Source organism: Neopsephotus bourkii, unplaced genomic scaffold, assembly GCF_033783945.1.
Source record: "Neopsephotus bourkii isolate Nb327-2 ecotype Australia unplaced genomic scaffold, CSIRO-AGI_Nbou_v1 NB_518, whole genome shotgun sequence".
Classification (NCBI taxonomy): domain Eukaryota; kingdom Metazoa; phylum Chordata; class Aves; order Psittaciformes; family Psittacidae; genus Neopsephotus; species Neopsephotus bourkii.
Window position 1 is genome coordinate 463603 of NW_026901019.1, and position 13001 is coordinate 476603.

General features: G+C 38.2%; 1 protein-coding gene across 3 annotated transcripts in view; it reads left to right on the plus strand.

Moving 5' to 3' along the window:
- CNIH3 (cornichon family AMPA receptor auxiliary protein 3) overlaps positions 1 to 13001 on the plus strand; it is a 60236-nt gene that overhangs the window by 36815 nt on the left and 10420 nt on the right. The window contains exons 4-7 of one of the 3 annotated variants that reach the window (XR_009725015.1): positions 1381 to 1493; positions 4034 to 4177; positions 6156 to 6466; positions 6558 to 8590. Coding sequence is in view for 1 of the 3 variants with exons in the window: in XM_061350472.1 (XP_061206456.1) it covers positions 1381 to 1493; positions 4034 to 4177; positions 6156 to 6183 (285 nt within the window). In the remaining 2 variants the exon portion in view is untranslated. Of the gene's footprint in view, positions 1 to 1380; positions 1494 to 4033; positions 4178 to 6155; positions 8591 to 13001 lie in introns of those variants that run through there. The other 2 variants (XR_009725014.1, XM_061350472.1) reach the window with 2 other exon arrangements.

Below are 13001 nucleotides of genomic sequence, written 5' to 3' on the forward strand. Positions count from 1 at the left end.
GCTAACTTTGTGGATTGTGTTGGAATCAGAAATCAAATATGTGATAATTAATGTAACATGCTTTTAAGTGTTGTGATGTTTAATGGGTAGATGTACATCATGAAGATCTTTCTTGTCTGCAGTTTGTGATGAAGATGAATCATTCTTTGGGGAAAGGTTATAGTCATGTTGTAAATCACATTCTAAAAATGAAAGAAAAAATAAAATCCAGCAGTGATAAATAACTACCATCTGGAATCTGAACGATGTAATTGTATTACAATTTGTCATCTACATAAGATAAGCTTTTGAGAATGTATAAGTTGAAGGTGTAGACATAGAGATACCCAAATGTGTTAAATACTTCAAGTAGTAAAGTTAAATGAAGGTGAAAAAATACATTCCATGTGAGGTAGAAAGACTTATAGTACCAAGAAGATGGAACTCATTGCAACACAGCTGTATGGGAGTAGGTAGGCATTAGGGGTAGCCATACAGTAGGTTTTACATTGTTTTAAAAAATAAGCCTCACTTTAATTACTTGCCAGATGAAAATGAATGGACATCCGAGAAGACACTGAGATGCTTTTTGTAATTTAACTTTGGTTGATGTGGCTCCAAGATGCAGCAAGGGATGCAGATTAACTGTGTATGGGATTGTCCAGCTTTGAGAAATATGTACTGCTGAAAGAAAAGAAATAGAGGTTTTTGAGAAAAGGCATTGGAATAAAACAAGAGAAGAAAGCCAGCTAAGAAATAGGAAAACAGTGGAGAAAAAAAAAAAAAAAAGGCAAAATGCCTTTAGAAATAACTACACTCAATCAACAGCACATAAATTTCTGCTTCTGCCAACTGCCTACTCACTTTCTCTTTTAATAGAAAGAATCACCCTGGGTCTGAAACAAGTAGTGTGGGGAGCCATGGATTTACTAAGGAAGTGAGATTCCTGTTTTAGTAGGTTATAGCTTGCAATGCTGATTTAGTAATGGATTTTATCTCTATAGGGTGTATATAACACATTAAAGTGATAGAAGCAGCCTTTCATTTTTCTGAGGATGCTGCTCCAGTGTAAAAGTGAAGCTTCAGTAATAACTTTATTATTTCCTTTCAGAATATTTTAGTAATGAAACTTAGTTCTCTAAGAAGCCTTTTACAGACATTGCTTTATTCTCACAATGCTTCTGTAAGTGGTAGCAGCTCATGGAGTATAGCCATGTTTAGAACCTGGTACTGCATCTTGTGCTCATTGCTCATAGCAAAGCTGTCTGTCAACTGAGGCATGTCTAGGGACAGACAGACAGGCGACTTGCAGAGGTGGTTTGTTTTGTGGAAAACTGCTTAATTGATTAAAAGAGGTGCTTTACTAACAAACAGCTTTTATTTCTGTTCCTTTCTTTTTAGCTGGTGTTGCCCGAGTACTCTATCCATAGTCTTTTCTGCATAATGTTTTTGTGCGCTCAGGAGTGGCTCACACTGGGGTTAAATGTTCCTTTGCTTTTTTACCACTTCTGGAGGTAAGCACATCTTTTATGCTGACTTCTTGTTAGCCTTATTTGCCAACTCATCACCCATGCAGGTTGTATGAACTATGACATGCAGTGATAGGAGTGTGGCTGGATATCTTTTACCTGGAAGTTTTTGCCTATGAGCAGCTGAAATGTTCACAGAGAAAAAGTAAATATTTTTCATGAATGCTTACTATGGGTACAGAAAACACATAATATAAATATGGGGTTTAGTTGGTAACTTAGGTGAATATTGCAAAGTGTGTCCGAATGCACTCGCCACAGCTGAATGAAAACTTGGAAATCAGGCTGGAATCTAAAACTGGAACTTGGTGAGGCTCTAAGTACTTAGCAGATAGGAAGTGTTTACTTCTGAACTGAAGTACCGAACACAGAAGGCAGTTCATATTTGAAAGATCTTGGATCTATTCATTCATCTCTAGCAAGGAAATCTTTCAGTTGAAGTTGTGAAATAGAGACTGGCAGATTGACAGGATTTTGCTTCTCATTTTCTTTGGCACCTTTGTGCTTTTTTTTGTTTTTTTTTTTTTTCAGCATAAAATAAGTTGTACAGTAAAGAGTATCTGTTCTGCAAGGGAAGTCTCTTACATGCTGTTGCACTAGGGATTGCAGTAGTTGAAGAGCTGTTGTCTTTGCCCTGCCCACATGAAAAAGTGGGGAGTGTTTTCGCTCTCGATCTCTGCTATGTGTTTATATTCATTAAAGAGCTTTCAGAGTTGATCACATAAGACCTGCTGTTGAGCAGCTTTAATATTTTCTGGACAGGCAGTGTCAGCTGCTGCTGCATCTTCGTCTGCATTCTAGTGGAGGATCTGCCTTCTGTTGCCTCTGAAGATAACCAAAAAATACCAGCTTTTGTGGTTGTCAGCTTGGAGACTTCACTAGTTTTTCATTTCTGCGGTGTTTGTAGAAGCATGGATTACTTTTGTCTGTCAAGTTCTCTTTGTGTTACAAAGATACATATTGAAGCAAGTACCTCCAGTTGCAAAGTAGCTTGAAGAGTTCTGTAACTCTAACTTTTGGCAAAACCATTATCCCAACCAGGAACTAAATAGTAGTAGCTTCTTTACACTATTTTCTGCAAAATCTTAGCACAACACCGTATGATAAAGTGTATTATTCAGAAGTTAAAGTGCCAGTACAGTTCTCAGAAAGCTAAATTAAGTGGAGCTAGGAGTACTTTTCTCTCTATTGCTTAGGTGCAATAAAAATAATCATGTTTTATGGTGCTGTTTTACTAAGTATTAACGACTAAAGTGTGACAATAATATTGGTTTAGAAAGCTTTTAAAAACAAATTAAATTGTATTTTACGATCAAGGTGAGAATGGTCTGATTCTAAATAATGTATCAACCTTTGGAGGGACCTTTCGCTTGTCTTTTTTGCTTTCCATGATTCTCCATATGCTTTGCTATAATAGCTTGTCTATATAGGTATTCCGGAACTTCTGCTGGTTTAACCACAGATGGGTTTAGGTTCATTGTGTAATCTTCAGGAAAGAAAAAACCCACATGGGAAGATACTGTGTAATATCTTCATCTCAGTTAAGATAATAAAGTAAGGTTCCACTGTTAGTCTCTGTAAAAGAATTTGTAATGTTACTAAAGATTGTAAGTGGATGTGATTAATATTGAGAGGAAGTTATTATGAGAACATTTACTTTCAAAATTTGATGCTAGTCACTTGTTTTGGGATTTTAGATCTTTCTATCTATGTGTTTGTCTTTATAAGCAATCCCAGTAATCTTCAGTGTTTACTATTTCAAAGCAATAGCAATAACAATATTGCATCTGACTTACGCTGATCTTAAAGCAATTCATTAACTTTGCTGAGGATTTTTTTTTATTCACTTTTGCTTTTTACTGCAAAGTAGCAGAAACAAAAGCTCCTTTGCCAAAAAAGTTCTTCTGTGAGGATTTTCTCAAACATCCAGTCATTGCTGAGAATAATTAGAAATCTCACCTATTAAGAAGAAAAACATTTTCCAATGAAGATTATTTGGATAATAAATTTTTAAGCAGTCCTACATGTGGAAAACATTAGTCAGCCAGCTCTTGCATTACTCCATATTGACTTGTTTCCTTTTCAGACTTGAAGGAACTTACCTATCAGTTGGTTGAGACTGTCAGCTTTCATCATGTCTGAAATCAATTGTATAGGTGCAGTTAAAGCCCAGTAATCTTCTTTCCATGCTGTGATCATAAGCTGCCACATATCACTCACAGTATGTAAATTATTAGTGAGTAAGCTAGAAATAACTGTACAGGAAGGGGGAATTTTTCAATCTAAAGAATTAATAGAATACAGAAAGTCCAGATTCATGAATTGGTTGGTTCTGTAAGAACGGTCTGCTTAGACTAGTGTCCTGATTTTAACAACATCTGGAGATAGAGGCTTGAAGAAGAGAGGAAAATTCCTCCTATATCATGGAAATGCTTGTCATCTGGGAGGGTGATAAGGAGGGTGTATATTTGCACGTATTTAATACAGAATATTATAGTAATTTCAGATGTCTTCTGTTCTTTCAGGTATTTTCGTTGCCCAGCAGATAGTTCAGAGCTGGCATATGATCCACCTGCAGTCATGAATGCAGATACCTTGAGTTACTGTCAAAAAGAGGCCTGGTGTAAGCTAGCCTTCTATCTCCTTTCCTTCTTCTACTATCTGTACTGGTAAGTCTGGTCATTTCACTAAGGAAATGGTAGCTGCTTTTCATTTGACATGTGGAATTGTGTTTAGGAATGACTGGAGCCAATTGGCCCGTTTTCTTAATCTTATAAAACTTGCTTCTGATCTGGATTCAGGGAAACATGCCCACTTACACATGTGCTTATATCTGCTGACACCTCAGTACAGAATACAAAATGTTTATCTAAGGGCTGAGCCAGGCCCCAGGGTCAACCCAAGGGAAGAATTTTTGCTCCTCTGCATAGCCTTTTAGGATGGGTGAAGTGGCAAATGTTTTGATAATGGCATTACATCAAATAAAAATGATAGCATTCTTATGATTCAAGAGAATCGTAAGAAAAATACTACGTCTGCTGGTGTAGTGATGCTCAATGTAATAGGTAGATGGTGGGTAGGAAAGTGGAGTGCACCATGACTGTAGTCATTCCTGCAGGCTTCCTTTCATGACAGGGTAAGCACATGTCTTGTCCAAATCCCTCATCTAAGTACATTCTTGAAGATACGCACTCCAGTTGTGTGTTGTCTCCTGACCTTTTCTGCTGTTAGATGTCCTTAGTGCACAGTCATAAATGCTCAGTGCAAGAATATGTGAGGTTCATATTTAAGGTAAGTCCTTTTCAGAATCCTTGTGCTTTTAGCCTCCCCTCTAATTACACCGTAGAAATATTTGAAACAAAAGTTAACGTTAAACACAGGTGTTGTTTTTATGATGCCTTTGTTCTGCTCCTTCTTCCATAATGCGTTTGGACAGACTGCCTCTTCAAGCCAGTCTCACATGCAGCAATCCCTCTGTAAGGCAAGTTTGTACGCTAGTGAAGAAGATAAATGTTATTTCTCCTTTGATTACTGGCCCAGTATCTGTTCTGTTTTTCCCCATATCTCAAGGAGTTATTGCTGCAGGTTTTTGTTTCTCAATACTGCTTTTAAGTACTGTTGAGAACAAAGTTTTCTATCCACGTGTGCATGTAGAAGTGCCTGTCTGCATACATGAGAGAAAGAAAGCAGAAAGACCCAGACTCACAGAAGCTAGTAGGTGCCTAACTCACATTAAGATGGATGGGGCATGAAAATCTGAGGAGGACTTTAGCTTTGAGGATTTAGGCTGAGCACCTGTGCCCTAGTCCTCTTCACAGAGCCAAGAGTGGAAAGCATGGCAGTTATGCTAGACAAACTCTGTTGGTAGTGCTGGCAAGGAGGCAAGGCACAGCTGGAGAGAGAAGTGTTTTAACCCCACATTTTTGTGTTGGCTAAAAGACTGCAAAGTCAGCTGTGCAGTGTGGTCTGGCATTTCTGCTGGGATTCTACTGTTGTGTAGCTTCCTCTGAGTGCTGCTTCTTTAATTCTAAAATGTGACCATACTCCAAAATTCACTGCCTGGTGCTAAATAAAATAGTATTAATTACATTCAATTTTGCTGTGCTTTCCTGGGTATTGTCAGAATTAGAATTGCAGTAAAATGGAGCCATGGCAATTTACTGTGGTGTCTTTGCTTTTCAGAGTTGCATTTAATATATATGGATTTACTCCAGCTGGGTATGCGTTTTATGTTTCTTCTACTGAATGGATTTTTTTCCAAAGGAAACAAAGTAATGCAGTTTTGTGGGAAACCTTGCTTTCCCTGCTGAGAGTTGCTGGTTGAAGTTTTAAAGATCAGATGTTGTGAAGTAAAATGGGTTTGTTTCTTCACTGTTCAAATTCAGACATCAGACTCCATTTTAATAAGCTCAAACACAGCTTGTAGTTCAGTAGGATATCGATAATGAATTTGTTATTTCTTGAGTCCTTTTTGATATCTGTCTTGAATACACCACAATTAAGATGCTTTAGAGAGCTAGAATGCAAAGGAAAGCACAGGACATTATGGTCAGACCTGAGAAACAGACAGTAAAGGGTGATAAAAATCAAAGTGCTCTGTATGCTTCAAAAGGATACTTTCATATTGTGTCCTTCTTTTATTTTCAGCATGATCTACACTTTGGTGAGCTCTTAACTACAAGATCATCATTAAAGACTGAAAACAACAAAGGCTTGGAGGTGCAAGGATGAGTGAGCCAAGTGATGCATGATTAAAAACAAACAAACAGACAAAAAAAAAAAGGCAAAGAGAGGAAAACATTGAACCCAGGAAGTACAGAGAATACATGAAAGAAAGACCCAGCAAGAAGAAGCAGAGTACTATGGGAGAATGGCTGAGTTAACTGTGTTTATCTCCTGTTTCTCAGTGTGTTGCAGTAAATGACTTTCAAAGCAAGTAAAACAAAAACTGCAACAAGGTGGGCTGTTACACAGCTGTTCACCTCTCCAGGGATAATGCTGCTTGGTTTAGTGGCTCCATTATAAACTATAGTTCCTACTGTCTTCCAGGGAACAAAGATATTTTTTTTCTTAATGACTGCTGTGGACTGAAGAAGCAGAGGGCAGGATCATCCTTTACAGAAGGAACAGCTGTACAGCACATTGAGAAAATGAGCACAGACTTGAGTGCAGATAAGATGTGAATGTTCTGCAGGGATGTGCACATGATGCTAATCAAACAGGGATGTCAGATCGTGTGGAATTGCTTCAGTGTTGGGATTTTTTCCACCCATAGCAACAATAACAAAAGAATTTGCAGTTGCAGTGTTCTGCTTTCTAATGATATTCTGCTCTTGTAGGTGAACATCTGGTATGTTCCTGTACCTCATTTGTAATGCACTAATAACATAGTGACACATAGAAGTATTTTGGGTTTCACCTAATCATGCCAAACACTTATCAGAATAGTTTTCCTCTGACTGGAAAAAAAAACAGCAAGAGAAAGGTAAAAGCTGCATACATTAAGGAGGATTGTAACATAGGTATTATATTCATGAAAATGCTGGACCAGCTACTTATGGTCTGTAATTCTGTTTTGCAGCTTTATTTTTGCTGTCAAGTTTAAGCTGAAACAAATATACAAAATGTTTGTCTTGTATGAGGTTCATATTGAAAGATGTTCAGGGTTTTTATAATTTAAATGTTTTAAAATTTTATCATGTAATTGTCATTTAATTCTTATATATGGGCAGTATATCCTTACATATATATATGTATATAAAAATACACATTACATAAATACTCAAAACCTATTTATATTTTAGGTAAATCTGTTTGATTGACAGGTCAAAGGCATCAAGTGTCCAGAATTCCTGCTAGATATACTTCAGTGCTGAACCTAATGGACCAGGGCTGGCTCCCTCAGAGTCGCTAAGTTATTTCAGTACAGCCACTGGTGCTCTGGGTGGTAGGCAAGCCTGTAAGATCAAGACTAACCCCAGTGCATGCACAGAGACCACTTGGATCTTGCATTGTGAATGAGCTAATAAGGTATGTTGCTACCAGAGATGCTGCAGAGAACAGTGCAGAGAAGCCCATCTGTACCCCAGCTTGGTGTCAGCTGATCTTGGTAGCACTAGCTTATTGTTGACCCTGCCAAATTTGGTCTGACTATTGAGAGCCAATAGTTTGTTCGTATACCAGGCTCTGAGAACTTTTTAGTCTGGGCACAGGGCTGCAGCAGGAGAGATGGCAGTCTCACAGTCAGCACTGCCTCTGTGCTGACATACCCTGTTTCAGAGCATGGTGCAGAAGCAATGGCTGGATGGAGTATCTCGTGTCTGGCAGAGTGAAAACTGAGCTGTAGTTGCTGCATGTGTACAGTGCCAGCAATCCTTCTGGTTTGATCTGGCTGTTAAAGTTAAATCCTGTTAGCCTGCAAAGCACAGTTGGTACATGCAGACTGCTCCTGGAACATGTCAACTCCCAAGCCATGCCTGGGCGTTGCTTGGAAGAGTGCTAGTTGTCCTGCACAGAAATTATACCGGGGGCATTACGACAATATTTAGATGAGCAAGTTGTCCCAAGTGCTGACATTCTTTAATTTACAAGTACAGACATAGCCAGTAAGTCTTATTCAATGTAGTTCTTACAACATAGCATTCCTAGTTCTGGAAGTATACAACAAGGCTGCCAAATGAGGTTGCTTGGGAAGCTAATTTGGGCTCTAATGGTTCATTAGTTTAAGTTTTGCACACTAGGAAAGTGGCTGAACTGTTCTTGAAATGACACTGACCCCACAAGCAATATAGATATACTCACTTGGAATGTGCTTGAGCTAAGAAACTTCCCTGGGTCATTACAGAGCTAACTGATAAAGCTCTGCTGCCATTGTATAGTGAATGCACAACCTGTAAAAAGCTGATGACTGTAACTGAATTCCTTCCTAACTAAAGCATCTTGTTCTACAGAAGTATAGGAACTAGATTCAGAAGAACAAATCACATTGAGTAACTTCTAGATATCTTGCTACCTCATCAAACTCTGAGCTGTGAGCACGTGAATGATCTTTCAATGCATCTCCCAGGATGCATCGGAGGTGGAAAAAAATCATTTCAAGTTTCACATTTCCAGGTTATCTACTTAAGGTCAGTTTCATCAAGAGGCCTGGAATTCCTTTTGTGAGGTTGAGTGGATGGAAGTATGGTTATGTTTTGCCTGAAAGCCAATAATCCCAATTAAAAAAAATAATCCTGCTGTTCCCAGTTATCTTTTTTTTTTCTCTTTAAGAAAAATCTCAATTTGAACTCAATGGAAAAACTATTTAATGTGAGGATACTTTTCTCCTTCATTGAATTTAGTGAAGCTTCTCGTGAGAAAAAATAATTTATGAAAGTGGCTAAAGAGGAAGTTTAGTGTAAAAAAAGACAGGTACCTCCAACCCAGAACTCAAGTAATGAGACCTTCTAAGGTATCTGGCAATATTGAGAAGCTGCTAGTGTTATGGACCTCATAGACAGCGAAGTATGATACAGCCTTTGGCATATTCCGTGCTCTGTGTTGTTACACAGGTGGGCTGCAGTGTCTTTCTGGGTTACTCCCGACAGAACACTGCCATTTGGCTGCATGGCAGGCCAGTGTTAAGCCATTATGCAGTGATGCAGCTGTAGTGGTATCTGGACTTCAATTCCATATTCATACTGACATTCAAATTAGTAATTTTCACACAGTGACAGAATTGTCTCCTTGGATTTGTCAAAGGATACCAAAAAGAAAAGACCCCAATTTTTTTTTTTCTTCTAAAGTCAAATAGCTCTCTTGTTATGTATCAGGAAGTGTATGATTGCTGTAAGAAGTCCAGAAATTTACCCTGGATTCTGTGTTGTGGCTGTGTGGTTTGTTCTGTGAGCAGTTGTGGTGGGTGTTCTCAAGACCTGATTTGTCATTTTCTGTTAGACGTGCCAGCTGTATTATAGGAGAAGAAGCAAAAACAGAAAGGAAGAACAAGGGATACAAGATTCCCTGACCATGTGGCTGGCTAAACACAAGCTAAGCATGCTTTGGCCAGAGCAAGGGAAGTAAAGAACTGCATAGCTGTTGATGAAGAATATTAAAAACGCTGAGATTTTTGGGTTACAAGGCAGTCTCTTCCCCATGTCACACTTCTAAGGGAGAAAAATCGATGATACCGCTTTGTCTCCAGTTCTCGTTTTTGGTTGGTGGAGGCTGAGGATTTCTTCCCCAGGCCTACTCTCTGCTTGTCCCTTTTCCTGGAAGGCTGAATGTCATTACTAGGAGCAGCAGTTTTCTTCTCTTATATGCTCTGGTAATAGAAATAAATCCTACAGAGACACAAGAAAACATGTCACCTCCCTCTGCTCCATTGAGAAGGTGTGCAATGAGCGCTTGCTTAAATGTGTTTTTCCTCCTTTATACCACCTATAAAGTGTAAATGCTGATACCTAGCTTGTGAAATCTTTTCATACATATAATATATAGTTGATTTACTTTTATAACTGTTGAATCTGCTTAAAGGAAAAGGGAAGGAGAGAAAAACACATAAAAAATGTGAGAGAATGAGACCTGACTGAGGTGCTTACCAAAAGTATAGCTACACAGTGTGCTGGGCTATAGCTGCCCCTTCCTGGAAGGGATGAAAGGCAGCCGCATTGGCAAGGTGTTGTTCTGTGGTTCTGCCCATCCTATTTATAGTCAGGTAATGCAGTGATGCTGAATAAAATTGTTGCTGCTATGACTGTTTCAGCAAATCAATGCTGATAGCAGAATGCTTCGCCTACAAATAATTAACTACACTTAAGCTGTCAGAAATGTTTTTCCATCTGTTTCCTTGGGCCATAATCTTAGTGTTTTGCACTAAACCACAAAAGGGGGAAGAAAAAGTTCTTCAACCTACACCTTACAGAAACTGCACTGAGGGTGTTGTGAGCTGGCAATGCTGTTTGGGTCATAATTCCTCATACATTTATATGGCTGTTAGCAATCTATGGCTTTTCCTTTCTTCATTCTGTCTTCACAGAGATGTTTTTGTAAATTTTTTTTTTTTTACAGGGCATGATTCAAAATCCATTAATTTACTGGAGATTTTCTGTTGTTTACAATAGTCTTCACTTAATGTCCATTACTCTAGAGCTACATGGGGAATAGGTTCGCGCTGGAAAATCCCTAGAGCTTTGCCAGTAGTGATCCCATCCTTTAGATCTCCATTTAGCTGAATTATGTTAATAGAAGAGGAAAATGCATTTCAGAGGAATAACTGAAACGTTTCAATGCTTGTGCCAGACTGTCACAGAAAGTCGTACTAACTTGGTAAAAATCTGGCTTCATGGAAGTTCCTGGCAATCTTCTCTCTTATTTCATGTGATCCCACTTAGCGTAGTAGTTTCCACCAAGAGGTCAATGGAAATTAAAAACAGAAAAAAATCCCAAAACCAATAAGTTTAGTTAATCAAAAATGTCATTGGATGTTAAATAAAGCTTAGGTTTCTACAAATAAGCAGGTGGTCAAAAGGCTGAAGGAAGATCTTTATATTTGGGAAGCAACAAATATTAGGCTGCCATCCATGTAGCACTGAACTTTGTGTCAGTGATCTCAGTCCATCTTCTCCATATAGTGTTGTTTAGATCAGTGCTCATCAACACATTGTTCTGATTTATTTTTGTTCCGCACAGTAATGCAGTTGTAGGTGGAAAGGAAGGAAGATTCTGCTTTAAAATACAGTATTCCTTTCTTTTTTTTTCTCCCAGATAACCTATGAATGTTCTGTAACAAAATACTAATGATGTATTTCAGGGATGCACCTCAACCTAAGAATGAAGCCATTTGCTGCAGATAATATTCTACTGCAATGTAATAAACTGCAGTTCTAGAAATATTTTTAAGTTCTTTACAAAATTAAAGGTAGTTATTTTCTTACCTTTAAATTGCTGGCCAACTTCTCATGTAAGAGAAAGTGTACTTGTATGGCCCAGTTGACCATCTGTGTAGTCAAAATCTTCAGTAAAGCTCTGAGGTTAGGAAAGCCATTTTTAATATTTTTTTTTCTCCTAATAATGGGACCACATGTTTAGGTCATATATTATGGAAATGAAAAGTTAAAAAGCAAAAATCTCTTATTTTGTCCAAAGCTTGAATAGGTGTTGCATCTTTTTTTTTCCCTGTGGAGTATCCTTGATATCACCAGTCCTCTAGAAGATGCAAAGAAGTCTGACTCTCCCACTGTTCTGACAATTACAGTCTTGTTAAGCAGAGTTTCAACCACTGATCAGTAGCATGAAACACTGACTGAAAGTATAGCTTTTACAAACCATGCCAAGGTTTGTGGAGATGTCTTGAGTAACACAACAGTGACCCAGTCTTTCAGAGTAGCTCTCACCTGTGCCATGGTTATATAGAGTATGACAAGCAAATAACAGTACAAGTAATATATAGTGCAAGCAATGCAGCTTTTTGTGCTCCATTTCCAATGCATTTTTGGTAATACAGTATTTTTGCTTGGTGTAAAAAGCAGTATATATCACAAGACAGAAGACAGTCAGGCTGTGGCAGTCAGCAGGAAGGCAAAGTTTGACTATAGTTACTTCCAAACATTTCAAGTAATTACTTCTGACAGTTACTGACAGCTCAGAGTTAACTGGAGGTGCAAATTGTAATGGTATTAGTAGCTTTAGCATTGGCATACGTTTGCTTCTTTTGGAATAAGAATCCATGTGTCTTCTTAAACATACTTAACACATTTTTAGACCTTACCTCACTCTGAATATACAGTATATTTAAATGTATTATAGAAAAAAGAAACCACACCAAGAACACCCAACACCCTACATCAAAAGAACAAAAAACAACAGATGAAACACTAATAAGAAATATAGCAAACGTGACAGATTCTGTAGCAAATTTCTAGAGTGCTTTGTTTTTCAAGGGTAAATTCTAGGTTTTATGTCATTTATTGTGGGTCTCTGGACTGCCAACAACAACAGTTCTGCAAGGATATGAGCAAATACAAGCTTGGCTATGTTTTCCCAGCTGACCAGGAATGTCTCGTCATGTAGCCACATTTACTACAGAGCAGATGACATCCACTTTGTCACTTCAAATCACTTGCCCTTTAAAAAGGTAAGAACACCACAGTGCAAACCCCTTCTTAGCCATTTGCAGCTAGCAGTGCTGACCTACCTTGCCTTTACAAGCTCAAACTGGTCTTTGGGTTGAAAAATAGCACCAGGCAAAAGCAATTTTCACTGGCCTGTTCTTAAGCTTCAGCTTTTACTTTTCTGGGATGTTTTTTTTTTTTTTGACTGAAAGGAAGATTTGTTTCCTATGCCTAAAAACCAGCATCACTATATTGGTTTTAGAAGCCATCCTCCCACCCATCTGCCTTTTCCTACATGCCAGAGTGTACTGATTCTATGTCTTTGAAATGTGTTTTTCTCTTCAGGTCTGATTTTCAGCATTCCTGCTTTTTCAGTGCTGAGTAGGCGTCCAGCCATAAAGGA